The sequence below is a fragment of the Hemicordylus capensis genome, chromosome 5 (genome assembly GCF_027244095.1).
Source record: "Hemicordylus capensis ecotype Gifberg chromosome 5, rHemCap1.1.pri, whole genome shotgun sequence".
Classification (NCBI taxonomy): domain Eukaryota; kingdom Metazoa; phylum Chordata; class Lepidosauria; order Squamata; family Cordylidae; genus Hemicordylus; species Hemicordylus capensis.
Genome location: NC_069661.1, coordinates 87,223,071 through 87,246,238, shown reverse-complemented (window position 1 = coordinate 87,246,238; position 23,168 = coordinate 87,223,071). Strand labels below are relative to the sequence as shown.

The following is a 23,168-nucleotide window of genomic DNA, read 5'->3' as shown; positions in this document are numbered from 1 at the left end:
AGCCCAATTGTGTAAGAGCACAGGTGACCACTAGAAGAACCCTAGTTACAGGTAAACAACCTGACGTTTTCTGACACTGCCTAATAAAGTTGGTAGAAATAAAGGGGATCTTAAGCATGGGTGAACCTGCCACATATTTTGATCCCCCTGTTCGTCTTGAGGAGAATTTATACCCATTTGTTTTTGCTAGATTCCTAGCTTTTTCTATAGCCTGTCTCTAAGATGAAAAATATGTTCCTGAGATGAAAATTCAGCTGCTCTTTTAACTACATTTTTCATCGTTTGGACTTTGATTGTTAAAAGGTGTGCTGGATTGCATTTATAATTAAATTCTTTTTAGTTGGTTTTCTATGCCATTTAGTCTGTAGGTTATCCTTCCCTAGACAAATTTCTGTTTCCAGAAAGGGTAACCACCCTTGACTATCTGGTGCTTCTCTCATCAAATTTTATACTCCCCCCCCCGCCCCCGCTCCCCATTTTTCTGTTAGAGTTAGTGTTAAGCAAGCAAAGCTGTGAGTCATCAATTTCCATCTTCCCCTCCTCCCCCCCTTTTTCACATACTAATCAGGTACCTAATTAGATTTAGGGAGAGTATCTGGGATATAGGAGTGTGGATTTTAAACAGTGAGACATGGAACATTGAAGCTGGCATCTGCATGTTGAAACATCTGTTCTTTATTTGTAGTTTTTAATTTTTTTAAAAAAAATCTACGCAGTAAAAAGGCCTAGAGAGAAAAATTTGGTGTAGATCCATTATGCATATTGCATTGCCAGTATATCATCTAATTCATTTGAAATAGGCTAGGCAGAAAGATAGTGACTGGCTCAGTCACCCAGGAAGCTTAATGAACTAGGGCTTAAATCTTAGTTAATCAATGTAATCAAATCTATTTAAATGTGTATTTGACTAAAACTGGTGAAAAATGCATGTTTTTAGATGATATTTTTATCATATCAGGCACCTTCTTAGAAAATACATTTCCTCATGTAGCTGTGGCAGATTCAGGGGAGATAGGAATGTTTCTTTGAAGATGCTCTCTGCCATGTTGTAGTTTTTTATATTTGTGTAACTTCTTATATTGAAGCCACTTAACACTTAAAACAAAACAACCCTTAACTGCCCAATCAATTCAAGACATCTTTCTAGTCACATTTCTCCCGCTGTAAATATGTTTGTGCTTCTTTCTTTTACCCTATAGGAAGTACATACTATAATTTAAAAACAAACCCACTTAAACTCACCTTTAGGCCACAAACACATTACAGATCTGGTCACGTGTGAAGGAAGTCAAGAGGTACAAAAGACCCAAGTAATTGGCTCTGCACAAATGATTGCACTACTTATTCACACAGAGACTTACAGTTGTGTGGAATAGCACCAGAGAAAATAGCTCCCCTGTAGCTGTGGATGTGTGTGAGGGGTGCTTTAGTCTGACTGAAAGAAGCCAGAGAATAGATACAGCAAAACTGCAGCACATAGTGAGAGGTGGCTATGTTCCTGTGATGTGGTAGTGTCAGGAGGAAGGAATGTTGCCATTTTGTTTTCTTCTTCTTTAATCCATATACTAAGACAGTTTTCATAGTTACAATCGAGGCTCTAGATTGATTGGTAGAATAAGATCTTCTTAGCTATTAAAAGCCTTCAACTCCCTATAGAATAGATTGCTGACAGTGAGAGCTATCAGTACTGCAAGGTCATATAGTTTAGCTAGGTAGGTCGTTAGAGCACAATCCTGTCATAGTTAAGCACTTTTAAGTCATATTGCTTTCAGCAGAGAGTTAAACATGTACTTAAATTTCTTACTGAAATTACTTCTGTGGAATATAAATATGCTTATCTTCAGATGGTTAATACCCATTGTTAGTGCTGAACTAGGCTATACTATTCTTTTCTCTACTGGCTAATTCACACTGACCTGCAGGGCAGTGTTTGTATGAGAAGAAGCCATATAATTAGCCCAGGCCTGCTCAACTTTGGCCCCCCAGCTGTTTTTGGACTACAACTCCCATAATCCCTAGCCATAGCAGCCAATAGCCGAGAATTATGGGAGTTGTAGGCCAACATCTGCAGGAGGGCCGAAGTTGAGCAGGCCTGAATTAGCCATATCATAACTCCATACATGTGTTACCAGAGGAGTGGAAGAAGCTTTGTAGAAGTGGCTCCTGCACCTTTGTAAATTAACCACTAATTGAGAAGAGACAAAGGATACTGCTTTCCCAGCCAAAAGGCCGAGAACACTTGACCTTAGCCAAAATACTCTAATAAAATAACATATAATTTTGCATCCCAAGTGATACATCAAGCATGTGCTATCCAGCATCAGATGGACAATATATATCAGATGAACAATGTATGTGATAGAAATAAAATCTATACTTGAGGGAGAGAGTTAACTGCCTGCTAATTTTTTGTTTGTATTTGCAAAGACAAAGCTGCCTTGCTGTAATAAACTGACAGGTATTGCAATACTATAATATTTGTTTCTTTTTGTAGATGACGACACAGACATGTATAATACTGCATATGCATATAATACTGGTAGGAGTTATTCCTTCCCTTCACATAAGTCTTTTCTTGTTAGTGTTAATAATGGCTTCTAACTCTGAGTCCTGCTCTTATTGTGCTTGTATAGCAGTAGTTTTTATAGTTGTTTTGTTGAACCTCAGAATGTGATTTTCATTCAATTATTTGCCTAATACCACAGCTTTGTTTTGATTTATCTTTTACCCTCCAAAATGTATTGTCAGTGGTGTCTTTTCAATGCTTTGTACTAACTTGGACAGATTCCAGCTTAACAAGATCAATAAAGGCATTCTTGTATATGCTAATATACTCTTATTCATGTGTCTGTCTCTGTGTTTGTGTGTGTGTGTGTGTGTGTGTTTCCTTTTCAGCTTTTAGCAGCAAATTGCAACTCAAGTTAACCTTAAGAGCTAACCATAAATGATTATATTTAGATGTATGCATCACATAGGATTGAAACCAGCCCTTAAGGCATTTCCATTTTCAAAACGCAATAGACTTGCAAAATACATGACTCTCGAAGCTTGAATGAAGCTCACCAGCTACCAGGACTCAACAAACCTCTTGTTTTATGCTTTGGATTGCAGAAACAGATAGGTCCTCAATCTTTGGGCAGGTCATCATACAGACTGATTTGGTACTGATTTGGTACTGATTTGGCATTTGGTATGGTGTGGCCTAGGTCAGGGGTGGGGAACCTTGGCACTCCAGCTGTTGTTGAACTACAACTCCCATCATCCCCAGCTACAATGTGGCTGGGGATGATGGGAGTTGTAGTTCAACAACAGCTGGAGTGCCAAGGTTCCCCACCCCTGGCCTAGGTTGTGCAGACCTGTCTTAAATTTATTCACCCTGGGTCAGAATGAAAGATTTGGGTGTGAGAGGTTTTTGCACACAGATTCACCTTTTAGGTCCCCCAGAGTACACAAAAGAATGCTACTAAGTGCAAAACACCCTACTTCCATCTCTAAGATATGCTCTTATCCTTCATGATTCAAGATGCCCTATATTGTCATCTCTGACTACACTGATCACCTGCTTGGGAGGTGAGGGGCTGAATCCACATATCACTTCTTTCCTTCCCAACCAAAACAGATGGTCAGCAATGTCAGAGTAAGAAACAGGAGACTCAGCAATGGATGCGCAGCCTTCCAGTATGGAAGAAGAGCTCTGAATTAAGACCAGTGAGTTTTAAGTACCATTGAAGTCAAATAATAGCATATACTTCCAAGTAAATGGGTGTCAGCGATCCAGCCTCAGGCAGCTCTGTGCTATAGCACCGCCACCCAGTAGAATTCTTTATTGCTGTGGCTGGCTCTACCAACCAGCCTTGGTGTTCAAAACTGATAGTATGGTAAGGCAGTTGGGTGTAGGTTAAAAATGATAGAAAGAGACAAAAGTATAATAAAAAAGATTCAAACATTTACCTAGTTTAAAAACATAGTTAATGTCAAACAGCTGTATGGATGTTAGAGCTTAGAAAAAAATGCAGGTGCAGAATTGAACAAAATATGCCCTTGCAAAATTGTCTCACCAGAGCTCCCAGATCAGCCTTTTCCCTGGGCCTCTCTGATTCCTGTAGCAGGTCCGACTCTCTCTCTGCCCTACTCTATATACAAATACTTCAAAATGCAAGCAACAGAAAGATAATAAGCAGTCTATAACAAAATGGAGAATTAATCTTCATCCTCCACAATAGGTTTAGGAACTTTTAATTTATATGACATGCCCTGTAGATTACAAGTGTTCATTGTATATAGGAGACCCTCGTCCATGGTTTCACGGATCACGGTTTTGTGTATCAGCAGATGGGTCTTAGAGACCCAGTTTCTTTATCTGTGGCAGGAAATATATGCATATTTTGCCTATCTGTGGTTCCTGAGTGACCGGAAATGACTTCTGATGTCATTTCTGGTTTCCATCTTCAAGCACAGCCATTTTGTGGCTCTTTTTTGTTAAAAAAATTTTTTTTAATGAAAAATAAGAGGATTTTGGTTGCATTCCTGGAGAACATGGTACTATGCTTTTCTACCCTTATTTCTCCTCCCTTCCTGCTTTTTTGACATTTTTAAAATGTAAGGAACCTAACCCCTGGATTCCCATAGGGGTAGTTTCTTTATTTGCAGTTTCCATATTCATGCTAATTGGCAGGAATGGAATCCTGCATAAAGGGACCTCCTGTATATGCATATTCTCCAGTAAGAACAACAGACAATTCACAGTACAGCTTTGTTAAATCAGCATTTGTATAATCAGTACCTATATTACATCAGTCGATATTAATAGTTACATTTGTGTTTCTTCTGTAACTTTCATTAGGTAACTTCAGCCCATCCTTTTCTACTCAAGCACATCCTGCTGCGAAGACTCAGACATACAGGCCACTGACAAAAAGTACTTCTGACAATGGCACCGAATCCTTTAAGGTTTCATCCCCTGTACCTCCACCCCCTCCTGTACCACCAGTCCGTCCACGGCAAAGATCTGCACCAGAGAAGTAAGCCTCATGGTCTCTGTGTGGCATAAAATTCAGAAGCAGCAAATTCAGAGTATTTTGTGGCATTTAGTTTTCAAGCAGCAAATTCAGCACTAGTGTAATACATTATTTCAGATTTTTTGGTGCAAGCTAAATCACGTGGCAAGTGGTTTTACTTGAAGGGCAAGTTGCTTCCCTGTAGATAACTTAGCGACCTAAAGTGCTTTTTCCTTCTTGACTGTGAAATAACATAATGTCACTAACATTATGCTAGTATGAAAAATGACTTTACATATATTTGTACTAGCAATTTGAGTACACCAAAGTCAGTAAAAATTTCTACCTTTTAATGTTCCAATTTTCAGTAGCTATTAAGAGAAGACAAATTTGCTGTTTATACATGTATCCATTGAGCTTGACGAGGAAGGCAATTTTATTGGGTTATCAATTATTTATTTTCAGAAATGACTGGGATCCCCCTGATAGAAAAGTAGACACACGCAAATTCCGTTCAGAACCAAGGAGTATTTTTGAATATGAGCCAGGGAAATCCTCCATCCTTGAACATGAAAGACCGGTAAGCAAAGTTGGTCAAACTCTAGAACTATGAACAGTTCAATGACATATTAAATTCAAAGTATTAAATTAAATTCTAGTATTAAATTAAAATATATAATTGTTTTGTCTGTTGCATATAAATTGTTTCTTGGGGGGGGGGCGGGAATCCCTAGTATTTATTTCCTTAATTCAGAGATTGATTGCTGTGGTTGAAGAACAGATAGATACATAGAGAGCAATTGTAAGTGAAAGAGAAGAATTACTTAGTAGATTGGTATGGCTTTCTTGATCTGTTTTGCTTTTGTGGAGTTAAAAAAAAAAGTGGAATTACTTTGGAAAAATGTTCACTTTTGCTTGTTGCATAGATCTGCATATTCTTCTGAGCATTTTGTTGTAGATATTCACCGTTGTAATGATAATGTTGTAATGATTTTTAAAAATATTATACCTTTTTAACAATTTTACCAGCACATATTTAAGTAACATGAGAGTTGTTACACATGCATATGGAATCATTGTTTCTTAGGTATTCCAGAAATATCCATTGTTTTTTCACAATCTATGTTGATGGTGTTTTCACAGATAATAGCTTAAATATACACTAGTATTACTAAAAAAATTCTTTGTGGTTTTCTACGCTAGAAGGTCTGCACCTCTTGGAATTATTCATAAGCATGTTTAATAAGGCTGTAGTATAATGCTTGCATATTTCCGGTAATGTAAACACTAACATATGTTTCCAGTAATCTAAAAAAGCACATTTGACTGCATATATCTAGTCTAGAGCAAATTGTGTTTATTCAAACATACTCAGCAGAATACTGACATTGTAACAATAGCATCGTTTATACCTCTAGTTAAAGGCAAAGCAACACTCTTCTTCATTCTTCAGAAGCTGACTCAGTTGTAGCTGGAACAGTACAACTTATATTGCCTAATTTAGAAGCAGCAATTGTTCTTAAATATCAATTTTTTATTATTAAGTCAAATATATAGCATGTGAGCAATCACTTTTTTGGCACAATAATGTATTGTTAACCATTTCTTCAGAAATTGAAATTTAGGATTGATTTTCATGCTTACTGCTGAGTTGTTATTTGTGTTACATTGTGATCTTTTTTTTTCTTTAGTCGCCTGTTACCAGTCCAAATAGACCAGGCTAAATATATTGTATAGGGTGCTTATTATATACATTATTCCTCATTCAGTCAATCAAGGAGTGGTTTTTCAATATTTTGTGTTTCAAGATGTATAATTCAGTCATCCCAAAACCTTCCAGTCAAGATGCTTTCCATTTTCTCATGTGCTCTAAAAAGCATGGAAATTGCAAGTTAAGGTACTCATCTTAACTTCCATGCTATATAAGATAGACACCAGCAACAGTCAATGATATTGGTGTCATGTCATGTATTGATACAAGTTACTGTAAATGTGAAAACTACTGCACATTCATGTTGAGCTAAATTTTAGACCTGTGCACTAGAAAAATGTCAGATCAAATCTGAACATCATCAAATTTGACATAAGAATCAATATAATGTCCGCTTCCTGACAGTCTGATTTCATTGATTTTAGTCCAAAAAAGCCAACTTTTAGGATCAGTAAGAAACATAAGCAAATTAACAGCTCTGCAATTGTTAGAAAGTTATAGAAAGTTCACAAATTTATCATGGTGGTAGTACATGGCAATAGCATTACGTGTATGGAGTTTGAAGGAGCATGGTCCACTTTTTAAAAAGAATTTTTTTTTTTAATTTACAGTTTTTAAAAGTGCCATTACTACTTGTGAGCCCTTTGAGGAAAGTGTTTCACTTTTATTTATTTTTTGTTATTTCTCTGTGTAAACCACCCTGAGCCATTTTTGGAAGGGCGGTATAGAAATCTAAATAATAATAATAATATGGGATTTTTGTTACTGTATTTTCCCATAGAATTAAAATCACTTTTTGACCATTAAAATAACTTTTGACATACAAATGTGTAAATAGCACATCATGAGTGTTTTTTTAATGTCATGAATCAAATATATGTAGTACATGTTATTCAGCATATGCTAAGAACCAAATGAAAGACTTGTCTTAGAATTAATTTGGGTGTGTATGTATATGTACACCGCCTAGAGATTTCTATACTAGGTGGTATAGAAATGAAATAAATAAATAAGTGTGTGGGTGTATAGATAGCTATAGATATAGATATATTTGTTTGTCAACTTCATCATGAGGTGCAGTCCAGAAGGGTGGAAAGAAACAGTGAGGTGCTACTAAAAAGAGCCATCTCACATTGTTAGCATTCATTAGCATGCAGTGTCCCTTAGCTTATGTCCTCTTGTCATTATGGGGTAAAGATTTTCCTGCCCATTTCAAGAGTAAGCCAAGCATATGTATGAGGAGTGAGGAAATGTACTTCTGTGAAAACATCTGGAGGGCATGAAGTAAGTTTTATACTGTATGATACATAGGGTCGAAACAGAACTTGACATGGAACTGCCATTTTCTAATGGCATCTCATAGCATGTGGTTCCGCCCTTAAAGGCATTATTCAAATAAATGGGATTTCTGCACACAGATAAACCCCATTTATTTCAGTGAGGCTGGCGTACATCTAACTTTCTCTAGATTACTTCCATTGCTTGTAACCCTTTCAGTAACTGCTCTATTACATTCTATGTGGACATTTGAGGAAACAGTTGTCTCTAAAGCCTACTAATATAATAATCCTGGAAGGGTGGAGTTTAGATATGGCGGTTGGCACTTTGGGATTAAAACCACAATGGCTTACATTGCAGTTACATGTATTTAAGCCATTGAGGAATTTTGCAACAAGGCTTTATCTCAGAAGGGAACTTGAGGTAACTTGAAAGAAACTAGTTCTAAGGATGTAGAAGATTCTTTAGGCTTTAGAAATGTAGTAGTGCTTGCCAGGTGTATATTTACAAACAGTTTTATGGCAGGAGGTTGATTTTAATTTTTGCTGAGTGATATTTTAATTACAGAGTTCACATAACAAATGAGGCTGGTAATTTACCAGCCTTTTCTATTGTAAAAAATTATCACGTGGTGAATAACAGCAGGACTATGGAACTAACTGGGTTGGTTTTTTTGCCAATTTCACTTTATGCAAGTATAAAGATTCAGTAAATATAACTTTTTGCAATCAAGAATGCATCAGATATTTGTCCACTGAGCATCTAACTAGACAATGCTAGGAAGACACATTAAAAGTTTCTTGAGAGTTTTGTTTTTGTGTTTTATAATTTTAAAAATTAACTATTGACTTTTAATTGGAAGAATAGTGAGCAGAGTTTAACTCTTTCTTCTCTATTTTTCCCACCTAGAATTGCCCCTTCAATCTGCTTTTGTACCAAAGGCATAAAAGATATGAGTACCCTACACTGAATGTGACCCTAACTTAATGGATTCCTTTGATTTTCTCAGTCTGTTTGTGGTCTATTTGGTACAGGTTGAGTATCCCTAATCCAGACATCCGAAATCTGAAATGCTCCCAAATCCGGAAACCACCACGTTATGCACCCGCAGCACCGACTCATTGCGACTTAGTTTTCATTATATTTACAGCTACCTGTAGTTATCATAAATTCAATGCTTATAAATAAAACCTTAAAAAAAAATACTGTGTTATTTCGTGTTAGACTTTGATCCCATGCCCAAGTTATCTCATTACAAATATGTAAATATTCCAGAATCTGGAAAAGTCCGAAATCTGAAACACTTCTGTTCCCAAGCAGTTCGTATAAGGGATACTCAACCTTTAGTTATTGCTTAGTACCCCAAGCATTTTGTCAATGCTCGGAGCCTGAGCAAGAAGGGCTGTATGCAAGGCAAATATATAGCTTCCTTGCCTTTCTGTTTTCTTGGTATAGGATTGCCTCCTTCTTTTCTGTTTGGTAACCAGGTGATTGCCGGGGCTAGAGCAGGTGCAGACAAGGCAGAGTGCAGCCGTGAATAGAGTTACCAGAGAGTAAGATTATAGGCTGGAACTGGAGCAAGGCTAGAGTCAGGAACACAGGGCAAGTTGGAGCAGCAGATTCAGTGCAGTAGCACGTTTGAGAGAAGGCTCTCCAGAGAGCTTCCCAAGTTGAACTGTTTTACCAAAAAAGGCCCAGCTGCAACTGAAAGGTTGGACCAGGAAGCTCCTTCCGTTCTTGGAGCTAGATTGGCCCTGATCCAAGGCCTGCACCTACACTTGCTTCCTCATCCTGAATAGGCTAATCAAAGCGAGGCCTGGGGTAGCCAGGAGGAGGGCATTCCTGTGAAGGTTCTGAATACTGGTCCTGATCTACTGCTGCCATTGCTGTTGGGGTCCTGGAAACAGTTGGGGACTAGTGGATCTCAGGGTCCAGGTCGGGAATGTCAGATTCTCTGGATCTCAAGCTCCTCCTACAGGGTCAGCTCTGGTTCTATGGCCAGTGTCGGAGGCTTTCACAGGAATCTGCTCCACTTCCTCTTTAGAGGCAGCCTCTGAGGTCCGGGTCTGGCTAGGTATTTGCACATTTTTATGTTATGATTAATTTAAGTAATTGTATTGATAAGTGTTCAAAAAGAACTGTGAAATGCTATACTTTTCTAAGAGACTTGGAAATATTGTTCTATAGTTCTGCGTCCTGCAAATCACTTCTTTTTGAACTGCCTCTAAATCAATTAGCATGAAGCTAAGCTGCTAATGTGACATTAGTTTAAAAATCTCGATTGTATGACGCCTGTTAATTAAAAAAAAGTTCATTTGCATAAAGTAATAGGTATTGCTTTTTTTTTTTTTTTGACAGAATTGAAAAATTAGTGGACAAAAGAAATGCAATTTACAGAGTGTAATATAATTGGACTTTTGTTATTTTTATACTGTATTCATGAAGTGGGAAATTAGTTTCCATTACCTTAGGGGGTAATGCAGATTGAAATCTGACAAGAACCAATGTGAATGGAATTATTATAGGGCAGTATGTTGTTGTGCTGGACATAAAATAGGCATATATGTGAGACTTGCAGCCTCAGTTTACACTTTATATAGAAGCAGGAAAGCAAAAGCACAAGTCACTCACTGCACTTATAACATGCTGCTTTTTCTACTTCCGCAATGGATATATGGCTTCCTTGCCTTTCTTTTTCCCTGGTATATGGTTGCCACCTTCTTTTCTAACCTTTGCCCCTATAAAAGCTTCATGACAGGAGAAATTCAGCATGTGCTGAAATACGGTTGCATGAAAAGCTCTGCATGTTTTGCTCTGCCTGTCAAATGGCTCTTAAAGGCACTGGATCTTGCTTGAAGAAAAGATTGCATCCCTAATTCTGTTTAATAATATTAGGTGTATGTGACAGCGGTCTGGCCCCAAAACGTACAATGTTGTAACATAATGTATAAAGAGTGTGAAAACGAAAACAGTAGATTACTACTAACAATGAAGTCAAGTTTTCAATAACTAAAAACAAATACGTAAGATGTTTCTTAAAGGCTGAAAGGAAATGAATGGACTCAATCTCAATATGTGACCTCACTGACCCTTAGAATTGTGTTAACTCACCTGTTGCAGAAGTGTTATCATGAATTATGCAAATCGTCCATCACCTCACTGAACTGACATGTCCAGTCCACACTTCCACAACCCATTCAGTCAGGGTTACAGGGCTGGCCTTAGGGCTGGGTGAGCCAAGCGATTGTACAGGGCACTTACTTGAAGAGTATGTGTAGCTGAGCTTGGTAGCTCACTGTTGGTGTACTGTCTGGAGTGAACCAGGGAGAAACAATGCAGCCAGTGGCTGACATACAGTGCAGCCTTACATGAACTACAGAGCCCTCAAGGATGTATCCATGGCAAATAAAAAGGCCTTTGTGGGTTGAGGAGAGAAGAACAGTCATTTCCCCCCTCCCTGCATGCTGGGCTTGCTAGACAAGCCTCACACATAGCTAATTTATGAGTTCCTTGCAAGGACTGAGCTTTTGCTCTGCTCTCATAAGGCTGGGCTGCATGTCAGCCTGTGCCTTGAATCTTTTATTCAAAATTCTACATGTTGTTTAGGTACTGACTACAAAAATAAACTTTCATAAGTGACCTTTAAAGTATGTTTTGTTTTCATTGCTGGGGAAGCCTGGGAACAGGAGAGGCTAGTAGGTCTTGCCGTCCTGCAGAAGCCTCACAACTTGGCAACACAAATAAAACTAACCGTGAGGGGGACAGTCAGTTTCTGGAAAACTGTAAATTTAAAACCAGGCATCAGAAACATTTTAGTCATGGACCTTGCTTTCTTCCCCTCACTAGGTACCAGATAGAAGCCCAAACAGCAGAGAGTCTTGTGGCATCCTAAGCTCACAGACTTACTGTGGGCTAGTTCAGACATGGTGCCTGCCAGTGCATGCAATAAGGACAGGTTTAAACAGGTAGAGGCGCAGTTCAGATTAGCAGCCCCTTGATGCAACAAAGAGACATGCCAAGAGCACAGTGGGACATCTGCCAACGTCCTGGTGGGCTCCTGGCATAACCCTGTCTTTTTCACGTGTGCTGGCAGGTGTCTTGTCCAAACCAGCCCTGTGCTTTCATGGACTAGAGCCTACTTCATCAGTTGCTTGTGTAATGTTAATCTCTACAGATATACACGTGAGCACAGAGGGTTTTTGTGAAAGGGCAGGGGGTTCTGTAATCAATTTGGCTAATAGGTCATGAAATAAAAGGGCTAAGAGTAGGTCTGCGATATTCTTGTGCAGAGCCTAAAAATATACACATAACGCATTCACAGCAGCAACCATTGTGATATAATATTAGCTATGTGATCCTCTTTTAATACCTGTGATGGGACAGAAACTCAGTCCTGTTTTAATTCTGAATTGAGCAGAATCAGTAAATTCTACTTCAGCAGTTTCACGTTGAAGTTTCCTTTTGAAGATTTGTTCAAGAAGGATAACCTTAAGGTCAGCAGCAGTGTGTCCTAAGAGATTATGCCACTGTTTTCTGGATGTTGTTGTTTGTGTGTCAGACTTTTATCCATTTATTCTCTTGTGTAGAGGCTGACCCATTTGTCTGACATAGATAGCAAAAGTTAGTGATAGACTATGGCATATATAGTAGTGGAAGAACAGAAGCTCATCTTTCCTATCCTTGCTTCAGGCAATCTGGATGAAAGTGCAAAGCTGGTACTAAGAGAGAATGGTGAAAGGGAGCCCCTTAAGTGGGCTACTGAAATCGTTTTTGACTCTCCTACTATCGCATAGGCTTAGCATACCATAAATGGCCAGTGTTCACCAGGTTTTTGTAGTGGTTCTATGCAGAATGAACCACTTATCACGCTTATCACAGAAGACTCTTGTAGTCATTGTAGTCAAGAGCCAGTGTGGTGTAGTGGTTAGAGTGCTGGACTAGGACCGGGGAGATCCGAGTTCAAATCCCCATTCAGCCATGAAACTTGCTGGATGACTCAAGTATGTAGTACTCCGCTCTGGGCTCCTTGGAGGAAGAGTGGGATATAAAATGTATAGTGTAAATTTAAAAAAAAATGTGCATACATGTTTTGCTTCATTTGCAAAGTATCAAATGTTAGCCATTTGGGAACCATGTAACTGTCCATTGGGAATGAAATTACAGTCCCTCATCCCTACTTGAATTTGGATTTACAGTGGTCCCTCTACTTACGAATTTAATCCGTTCCGAATGCACATTTGTAAGTCGAAAAATTCGTAAGTCGAAAAGCGGTTTCCCATAGGAATGCATTGGGAATGGATTAATGCGTTCCGGAGCCTAGAAAAAAGACCCAGACCCCCAGTAAGGCTTGCAAACTGCACAGGAACATTTCTTTTCAAGAATAAACAGGCAGTAAACAGGCAGGCAAGTCAAGGAAACCCCATCTAAAAATTTGTAAGTCGAGGAAACCCCATCTAAAAATTTGTAAGTCGAGGAAACCCCATCTAAAAATTTGTAAGTTGAGGAAACCGCATCTAAAACCGGATCTAAAACTGCCATTTGTAACTCGAAAAATACTTATGTCGAGTAGTTTGTAAGTCGAGGGACCACTGTAGTGGATTAACTATGAGATGATCATAGTGGATCACTATTGATCGCTATGAGGTGATCAATGAAATATGCAGAAAGTCTTAGATATTTAAAGGTTTCAAGGCATGGTTTTCATTATAGTCTGGTGGCTGTGTTCCTCTAATTATCTGGCCACCTACTGCTTCATTTTTTAGGAGCTTTAGTGCCTGCCTCTCTGAACAGAAGAAATGCATAAACGTTTGTACTCAAAACCAGCAGGTATATAGTATTCTTTGTGCTTGGACATTTCTACCCTACAGAGTGTAAGTTATTTTTTGCTCTAGTTCTAGATACATGCTATTAGAAAATACAGTGTGTGTATTTGTTCCTAAAAGGCACTTTATATCAACCAGGAATGTTATTTTAAGCTCCTTGAAATTGAACTAGAAATGCCACATTTCGGCAAGGCCCTGATCTGATCCCATGCCCCCTGTGGCTGTTTTTAACTTTTAAAAACCATGGGAGATCCAATCATGAGCCTCTCAACAAGCCAACTAGTCTGGCCCTGAGTGACATTCTCATGGGAGAACAAGAAGTGCTAAAAACAGTTGTACAGTGCTCATACTGATATCCTGACAGAGAACTATTACTCAATTCATATTACAACTTTCCTCTATGCAGCACATTTCAGAAAGAAGTATGACTTCATGACCTTCTGTCAATTCAGCAAAAACAGATGGTCTTCCTACCTTGAAGAACAATATTGGTTAAGGAACAGCCCTCCAATCACACAGAGGTGATAAGTTAACATGCAATTAACTGAAGTTTTTACGGTTCATTGTGACCCAAAATTAACTGGAAAAATCTCCTCTCTGAAAAATATTCAGTCACTTTGCTGAATAGTTGAGACCCATTTTGCCAGTTATATCAAGCCATTTCAGTTATATCATCTTAACTGATATGGCAAAATGATAGCCTTCTCTACAATTAGTGTTTGGAACAAAAACAAGAACTAGAAAGTTTCAGTGTCTTAATGCAATCTGCTTTTGTTTAAAATTTTTAATGTGGATTGTTCTTATGATGTATCTTTCATATGCATCATTGAGTATCATTTTGACATGGGAACATAGGAAGCTGCCTAATATTGAGAAAGACCATTGGTTCATTTACCTGCACTGACTAGCAGTGGCTCTTCAGGGTTTCATATAGGACTTTTTCCTGTCCAATCCAAAGCCCTCCCTGGAGATACCAGGAATTGAAACTGGGACCCTCTGCATTCAAAATAGATGCTCTACCGCTGAGCATTTCCATAACGGAGAATGTGGCATATAAGCATCTAAGTCACTGGTGCCATTTGTGCAACATGCTCCAACCTAACATTGATTTGCTTCTATTTAGCTTCCTGGTTTTTTCCCCTCTCTTGCAAAAGTTAGACTATGATAATCAGTACCAGTGCTCCCTGTTGCATTTCATTCCATTTGTCACTTGTCGTCCTATTAACTTTCATGTGTGTTTCTATAGAATGCACCATTAATAATGTTGTTGAAAAAGTACAAGTCTTCCCACAATTAGTCTGGACAAATGTCTCTTTTAGCCATTGTTCTATTCTTTGCTTAATTGTTGTGCTGCTCTATGAGTGTAATAAACTTACTACTACTTCCTTAATTATTATTTTTTATTTGAATATGTCTACATAAATCTGTATGTAGGCTTTTCTTAGGAGCCGCCTATCCTGAATCTGGTATTCCACACCACTTACTAGTTTTACTTAGTTGTGTTACTTAATAGAAACCCTGTCAGATGAAACACAAAGCCACAGAAGCTTCTAACCAAGCTTTCAAAAACAAGCGGAGAATTACCTCCACAGATGAACCGACAGCAATGTGCTTTGTTTTGCGGTCGATAGTAGTTTATTTGGCCCCTCCCTCTGTCATTCGTCCAGTCCACTGCTGTTTCTCGGTTGCTTTGTGCCAAGCCTCTTGCAACAGGTCAAGAAAACAGCCTAGGGGTTGGTTCAGACACAATGCAATGGCAAATTCAGCCACACTTAAAACCAGCAAGCCAACTACACACCATGGTTTCAAGGCTCAGTTTGTTTGGCCAAATTTAACCTTGGGTGAATTTGAGAGGTGAATTCGGATGGAAAAGCACAGTGAAGTTTCACAAATTCAACTGAGGATCCATGTTGCATCTGAAATAGCCCTAAGTTATGAACACAGGCATGTGTTTACCTTCATTTGGGGTAGTTAGGTAGCAAATATGCTACAATTACCATACATTTCTTTTAGAAAATAATTTTGCACAAATATTTAAAATTGCCACAGATATAATACTGATTCCTTTTTTAGAACGGGTGCAGGGAATTTCTCAAGTTTTCCAAAATGACTTTTTCAAGAGAATTTCCATCTCAGAGTTTCTCAACACCCAATTTCTCTGGAGGTTTTATGCTTGGTACAGTTCTGCAAATTTGGGGGGCTGGGGGTTGTTGTTTATTTATTTAAAGTATTTATACCCCACCCCTCCGGTGCAATACTGCTCGGGGCGGCTTACAACAATAACATAAGACACAGATACAATTAATTTTTTTAAAGTTAGATTAAAAACCATTATTAGGTTCAAATTAAAACTGAAAATTATAAGAAGCTAAAGAACCTACCAGATATAACAAAATAATGATATTAAAAAGCCTCCTTTAAAAGATGTGTTTTAAGATGTTTTTTAAAAACACTGAGGGAGGGCGCATGGCGAAGCTCTTCAGGGAGGGCATTCCAGAGCCGAAGGCCCACAACCGAAAAGGTGTTAGAAGAAAACCCTAAAGCTTAGCTCACTTTCTGTCCCCCACCCCCACAAAAGAGGACATATATAGAAAAGTCAAGTGAAAATTAGTACCAGGACCAAAAGTGGCAGCACGCACCCAGAGCTCTATTTTTAATTGAGACCTCAACTGCCTCTTCATTTATGCACATAAACCATTGGCTGTACAGATCAAGTCACTCTGTTTTTTACTGTCTTGTTTACACACATAGCTGTAAGTGAGGAGTTAAGAGCCAAAAAGCTTACATTGCAAAAATAGCTTTTGAATATGTGTGTATACATATTACAAAGTGTCAGAAAGGCAGCATTTACTCTCTGACCTCTGATCGAGCCGCAGTGGGCTAGCACATTCTACACAGATGTACCAGTTGGGAAACTAAATAGCCAGTTGAGCAAGTGTATTTCATTTGAGCACAATGCTAAATACATTTAAAAGTTAATCTGCATGTTAGTTTGGGTATGCTCCTAGTGCACTTACACATCTAGCATAGACAATGTTGAAGATATGAAGATTTCATATTATTATGAGCTCTTCATTGTTCAAGGCACATATAATGTGCAACCTCTTGATGTATTAGTTCAATTTATGATTAACTAGGAAAGCAAAAAAGTATCCATAAGGTAAGACTAAAATAAAATGGCCTAGTTAAGGCTTGAGGCCAGATTGGCTGTTAAGAAGCAAAGTTTTTTCCTGTTACACTGCTCATTCTATGGAACTTTTTCCCTAAAGGGACTTGATAAGCTATCCATTTTATGCATTTTAATTGTTTTTATATTATGTTTTAACTGTACACAGCCTGGAGATTTCTATATCAGGTGGTATACAAATACATTAAATAGGTTTTTATATGAGCAGTAAAGATCTTCCCATTCCACAGGACATTTGGATAATGAAATCTGATGACTTCAAAAAGTGAGTCTTCTATAGTCCCACCTGCTCTATCAAGCCATTCTCACCAAACTGTCTCTTGGCTCTGGCCGTTGAAAGTCCTTCATTCATGCTCCATTATGACTCCTCCCACAGAAATCTTTTGTATCAGCCATGATAGCTAAATGGGACCTCTGTAGTCAGAAGCCATATTCCTCTGAATATCAGGCGGTAAGGATAATTAGAGACAACACATCACATTCATGCCCTTCTTATGAATTTCCTGAGACATTTGGCTGGCTCTTATTGTAAACAGAATGCTAGACAAGATGGAGACAAGTGACTTACCCCGGGTACCAAGACTGAGTAGACTGAGTGCAGTGGAGGTGGAGACTGAGATCTGAACATCATACCTGTCCTTTGCTCCTAAATTTGTTGCTAGATGATCCAGTTTACAGAAAACAAAGCCAGTGAGACTGAGATTTGCCTAATAGCACAAATAGAGTAGAAGACAGAGTATGATCCGAGTCCCAAATGTCAACCCCACTAAATAATTACACCTTTCAAAAAGCATCACCCATTTGCTTCAAATTTGCTGCAGTGCCTTCTCCCCCTCGGATTTCTCACGTTTGCAGGGACCAAAGGGGAGAAAAAATCAGGCAGCTACTGTCTTAAAAAGCTTTTGAAAGCATTAAACGAATCTATGGAGAACAGGTTGATTAACATATATTGATCATGATAGCTAAATAGAGCCTGCATATTCTGATGCAATCTACCTCTGAACCTTATACCAGCAAACGTGGAGGAAGCTATCGACTTCATGCCCTGCTTATGAGCATCAGGGCTAAAGCAAAGGTGATTAGAAAAAAAAGTCAGACGTTGCATCTCAAACAGCAGCTGCAGCGGGGCTTGGTTTGGATTGGGGCCATGGTGTGTAAGGAGGTTAATCCTGTGCTAATTCCCCTCTTCCCTGAAGCTACTATTGGCCTCAGAGGGGAATACTTGGGGCACAATTTTGTGTCCACCCCTTTTCCCTTTTGTAGGTGGTGGTGGTGTGATTTGGATCAGAAATGCAAATAGGGAGTAAGGATTAGTATCCTCTCTCCCTGTGCCATAACCCTGATTCAAATTAGGGTCCCCACAGCTGCTTTTGAAAAAGAACTCAACATTACATCTAGTTTGTCGCCAGTGTCCAAAGAAGCATTTAGCTAGCTGCTAGAATGGTGGACTATTACTTATTTATTATTTATTTATTTATTGAATTTATATACAGTGGTCCCTCGACTTATGTAAATAATCCATTCCGAACGCACGTTCGGAGGTCGAAATTTTTGTAAGTCGAGGAGTGCACCACGGAAGTCTCAAAGCACTCGTAATTCGAGGAAGCCGCATCTAAACATTCGTAGGTCGAGTAAGCAACTACTTCCGGTAAGCAACTACTTCCGGTCTTTTTGTCGTTCGTAACTCGAAAACAACGTAAGTTGAGTAGTTCGTAGGTCGAGGGATTACTGTACTGCCTAGTATAAAAATCTCTAGGTGGTTTACAGAATTAAAACATACAATATAGCACATTTAAAATTCATAAAAAGATAAAAATTATAGATAAAAACACGTTTAAAACACATTAAAATTTTAAAATACAATCTCAGTTGAAGGCCTGGGAAAACAGGTGCGTCTTCTGGGTCCTCTAGAAGGTATGATCCATCCAGGCTATTATTCTTGCCTGCCTACACATGCTAAAATAGTGTATATCTTTACAGAATCACTGTCCTTTCAGATTAACCCATATACCTCCATAAATTCATCTCCCCTCCCATTCTTTTTCCTTGAATTATTGGCTTCCCAATTCATTTTGCCCATAACATGCAATGTCCCTCTCTAATCCCACCCCAATAATTTCATTTTCAATAAATTAAACCTCCAAATAACTTCCCTTTCATTTTTATTAACATCATTTTAATAAACATTCCTTTTCCTCTTGAATCTCCACAAAAAAAAAAAATTCCCTTTCAATTAGGATTCAAGCCAAAATTAGTTCTCCTCCAAAGTATTCTCCGGTTTAAATCCTCCTTAACTTCATCTTCAGTCAGTTTTACCCTCTGCTCCTCCCTGAAAAATTAGTCCCAACATAAAGCAACAAAGAGATTGTTCCCCCAGAATGAAGGAAAACCCGATATTTTTCCACTTACTCCCATGCAAGTTCCCCTGCAATGCAGTTCTGTCTTGTTTGCAACATGTTAACGCAGTCCAATACTCTGAGGGTTTTTTCCCATTTGCAACTTCAAGAAACAGGACTCGGAAAACAAAAAGAGATTGTAAATAACCAGCTGCTGTCCAGTAAGCAGCTCCTCAATGTGCCAGCCAGTCTAGACTGTCTGGATGGCTCTACCCAGCCTCCACATGTCAATGTGGGTGCCAGTGTGGTGCTCTGAATGTACTGGGAATGAACCCAGCAAGTTCTCTTTATGCACCTGTACCAGAACCATCACTGTCTGAGTCTTAAAACAGCAAACTGGCATCTTAAGAGTCAGAAAGACAAAACAAAAACCAAGCTGACTACCATTCAGCTGACTGGTCTCAGGTTTGAGGGCATATGATGCAGCATAATTGCTGAAGCTAAGCAGGTCTGGATCTGGTCAGTGTCTGGATGGGAAATCAGCTGGGGAACCCCTTGTATTTCACCTGGAGTTCTGTTGAAGAAAACTGAGAGCTAGTTCAGTCAACTTTAAAAAAAAATCTCTTAAAGAGGTGGTCCAGCATGCTGTGCATTCTGTATAATGAGTCACAACTGCATGTGAGGGTAGTTGGGTGCTGATGCAACTTTTATGACTGATTTTGATGCTGCTACTACTATTGTTTGCTGTTTTAGCATATATTTCTGCAGGTAGCCTGGATTCATGGAACTGCCCCGAAAAGTCCTCCCTGTACCCTGCCAAGCCCATACCATGCTGCTGGGCATGCAGCATTGTGGCCAGGCCATCCATCCCAAGGATCTTTCCAGCATAGCAAGAAAGATCCTGTTTTCTGCTTTTGAAGAGTTGGCGTTCATATTCTGTTTTATATTTGTACTGTATTATGAACGAATTTCCAGTTAGTTCCAGTAATTACCAGCATGGGAAGTCACAATCTCAAGGTCTTTTACATCTGTTCTGCAAACCATACCTGGAGCAGTACCACTGACTGAAGGTTTACCACCATTTTATTGTAATACTCCAGATTCCCCTTCAGAATTAGATCTAGATAAATTTACCCATCAGCTTGCACTGCCCAAGCCAGCTATGCCAGTGCATTTGGATTGGAGCAGATTTACAACAGGTGGGCATAACTGAGGTGGTACAAGCAGTAACTTCAGCTGCCATAGCCACAGCAGCTTCTGGGCCTCAGAAACTGCCAGGCAACCAACCTCTCCCAATTTCTGGACTACAAACATTCAGTAAGAGCCTGCATCATGATGCCATTGCAGGCTCTGGATCCTTTCTATTCCTGTCCTACTTGGGCCTGTACCAGTATTTATTTATTTATTATTTATGTATTCAATTTCTATACCGCCCTTCCAAAAATGGCTCAGGGCGGTTTACACAGAGAATTAAGAAATAAACAAGTTGGATCCCTGTCCCCAAAGGGCTCACAATCTAAAAAGAAACACAAGATAGACCCCAGCAACAGTCACTGGAGGTACTGTGCTGGGGGTGGATAGGGCCAGTTACTCTCCCCCCTGCTCAATAAAGAGAATCACCACGTTAAAAGGTGCCTCTTTGCCAAGTTAGCAGTACCTTTTGCATGACAATAATAGTAGATAGTGGTACTCATCTATTCAGAAGTGCTGCTGGCTTGTGCTGCATCACTATTCAGGAGTAGGTTCAGCCCTGGTAGTGGTGGTGGTTTTGTATTGGGGGAGGCGCAAAGGCAGTGCGGTTGTCATGGGCAGAGAAATGGTGGTTCTTGATTTGTGAAGCCTTCCTCCTGTGGCTCTTTTTCTTCTTCTCTCATAAAAATGTAATGTCACAGAGCCACTGTGCTAGTTGCTTCCTCACTGTGGAGTAGATGCTCAAGCCTTAGATATGTGGTTTTCAGAAAAAGTCACGGACCACTGGAAATGCCTGATCAGCCTGTGGTGCTGAGCACGTGGAAGCCAGCCCCAGCAGTGTTGTGCAAGGGAACTGTTGCGCAACCACTTTAAAACAGCATGTCCACACATATGTAGCACTACTTGCATTGGAAACAATGTAAACTCTGCGTTATCATGTGCATCATGTGGCCCAATGTAAATAACGTAGCTCTAGTTTATTGGCACAGAAGTTGTAGCTTGGGTATGTCCTTGTTAAAGGTGGTTTTAGTGTATGGTTGATTCTTTCATTGCAGGCCCAGCTTCAAATATACCAAGATCCTACCTTAATAATCCTACCCATTCTTCTCTTCCACCCTCCCAAGCCCGACTGATTTAATTGACACCTCTCAACTGTCCTTTCCTCCCAGCATTCCACCCTCCTCAGTGTTCCATGGCACGGGCAGTTCCCCCTTCCCATCCAGGAACAACCCAGGCACTGTTCATTTCAAGTCACAATGGGATAATCATGGATCATCTCTTTATTGAGGCAAACACTGCAGACGTAGGTTTTGTGGATAATGTAGCTACTGTCGTGATGACTAGGTGTTCAAACATGGGAAAATCCAAGGGATAGCTGGGATACAACAGCAAGGCCAGAACCAGGGTCTTTAGCAATTGGTAACTAGAATGGATGGTGTGTTATGATGGTAAACAGGGGTGCACCTAGATAAGTTTGGTGCCCGGACCACCCCTGCCATGACACCCCCACAAAACCTACTTTTGGGGGGCTCTTGCAGCCACCCTGCCATGCAGAACCTTCATTTGTTTTTCTCAGAATTTCAGCCACTATGTGAGCAGTTGAGGTGTGGAGGCCGGGGTATGAGCCCGGCAGGCCTCTCCCCCACCCCCCGGAGGCTGGAGCGACCGCTGGACCTGTCTGTTTGGCCCAGAGACTCTTGCTAACTGCAGGGCGCTCCAGCACGCCTGCCCAGTTGAGATAGTTCGTCTCAAGCCTGTGACGCAGCACACATTGCGGCTGAAATTCTGAGAAAAATAAACAGAGCTTCTGTGTGGCAGGGTAGGCGCAGGGTGGCTGTAGGAGGCCCCCTGGCCATTTGAAGGGCCCCCTGGACCTTGGAGGCCACAGACTGGGCCCCAAGGTCTGGAGGTAAGAGAGCCTCTGATGGTGAATTGTAGGAGAGGGGAATCCTGGGGATGCCTGTTCTGGCACTAATGCAGTGCCATAAGTTTGTGGCACTGAGAGCTGGGAATGAACAGTACTTGTTCTTGTAAGCTGCTTGCTGGGCTAGCAGAACTTTAGCTTAGGGCACCTGGACAAGCTTCTGTGAGCCTGAAATAAACTAAAGGGGTTAGAATCCCAACTTAAGCAATTTGCTGAATGAGTCTGCAAGTCTTTTTATTTTATTTTGTTTTAACACATTTTTATCCCACCTTTCCACCAAAGAATGAGGACCCAATGGCTTAAAACAACTAATTCAAAATAAGTCCTAAAAATATAGCATTCATTTAAAAAAAAAAAAAGCAATTCAAACCGTACAGTTTTAATACCACAGCAAAGAAAGAGGTGGCAAACCTGAAATCAGATTTTCTTGTAGCAGTCCCTGCACATGTGTTGCCATAATTCTGGTACTTTTGAGTTTGCACACATTGTCTTAGAAGATGAAGCTGCTTCAAGCATTGTTGTACACCTATAATATCATCTTTGTACAACTGCAAAAGGCTTCGAGCTAACACTCCTGTTTCCTTCTGCCCTGTGCTGCTCAATTCGTAAATCAAATCAATATATCCTGTGACTGTGTACTTCTAATGTTCTGAAATAGCAAAGTATGGTTCAAAACTCCAAAGAGCATACACTAAAGACTGACCCTGAGTGGTAGCCACCAG

At 39.7% G+C, this 23,168-nt stretch overlaps 1 protein-coding gene across 50 annotated transcripts in view; it reads left to right on the top strand.

Annotated features, from left to right (window-relative positions):
* The window catches only part of SORBS2 (sorbin and SH3 domain containing 2), a 395,454-nt gene that overhangs the window by 311,009 nt on the left and 61,277 nt on the right, over positions 1-23,168 (top strand). For 43 of the 50 annotated variants that reach the window (XM_053254397.1, XM_053254425.1, XM_053254418.1 and 40 more), the window contains 3 exons: positions 2,495-2,539; positions 4,844-5,021; positions 5,463-5,577. In XM_053254397.1, coding sequence (XP_053110372.1) covers positions 2,495-2,539; positions 4,844-5,021; positions 5,463-5,577 — 338 coding nt within the window. The remainder of the gene's footprint in view (positions 1-2,494; positions 2,540-4,843; positions 5,022-5,462; positions 5,578-23,168) is intronic. The other 7 variants (XM_053254437.1, XM_053254432.1, XM_053254407.1 and 4 more) reach the window with 1 other exon arrangement.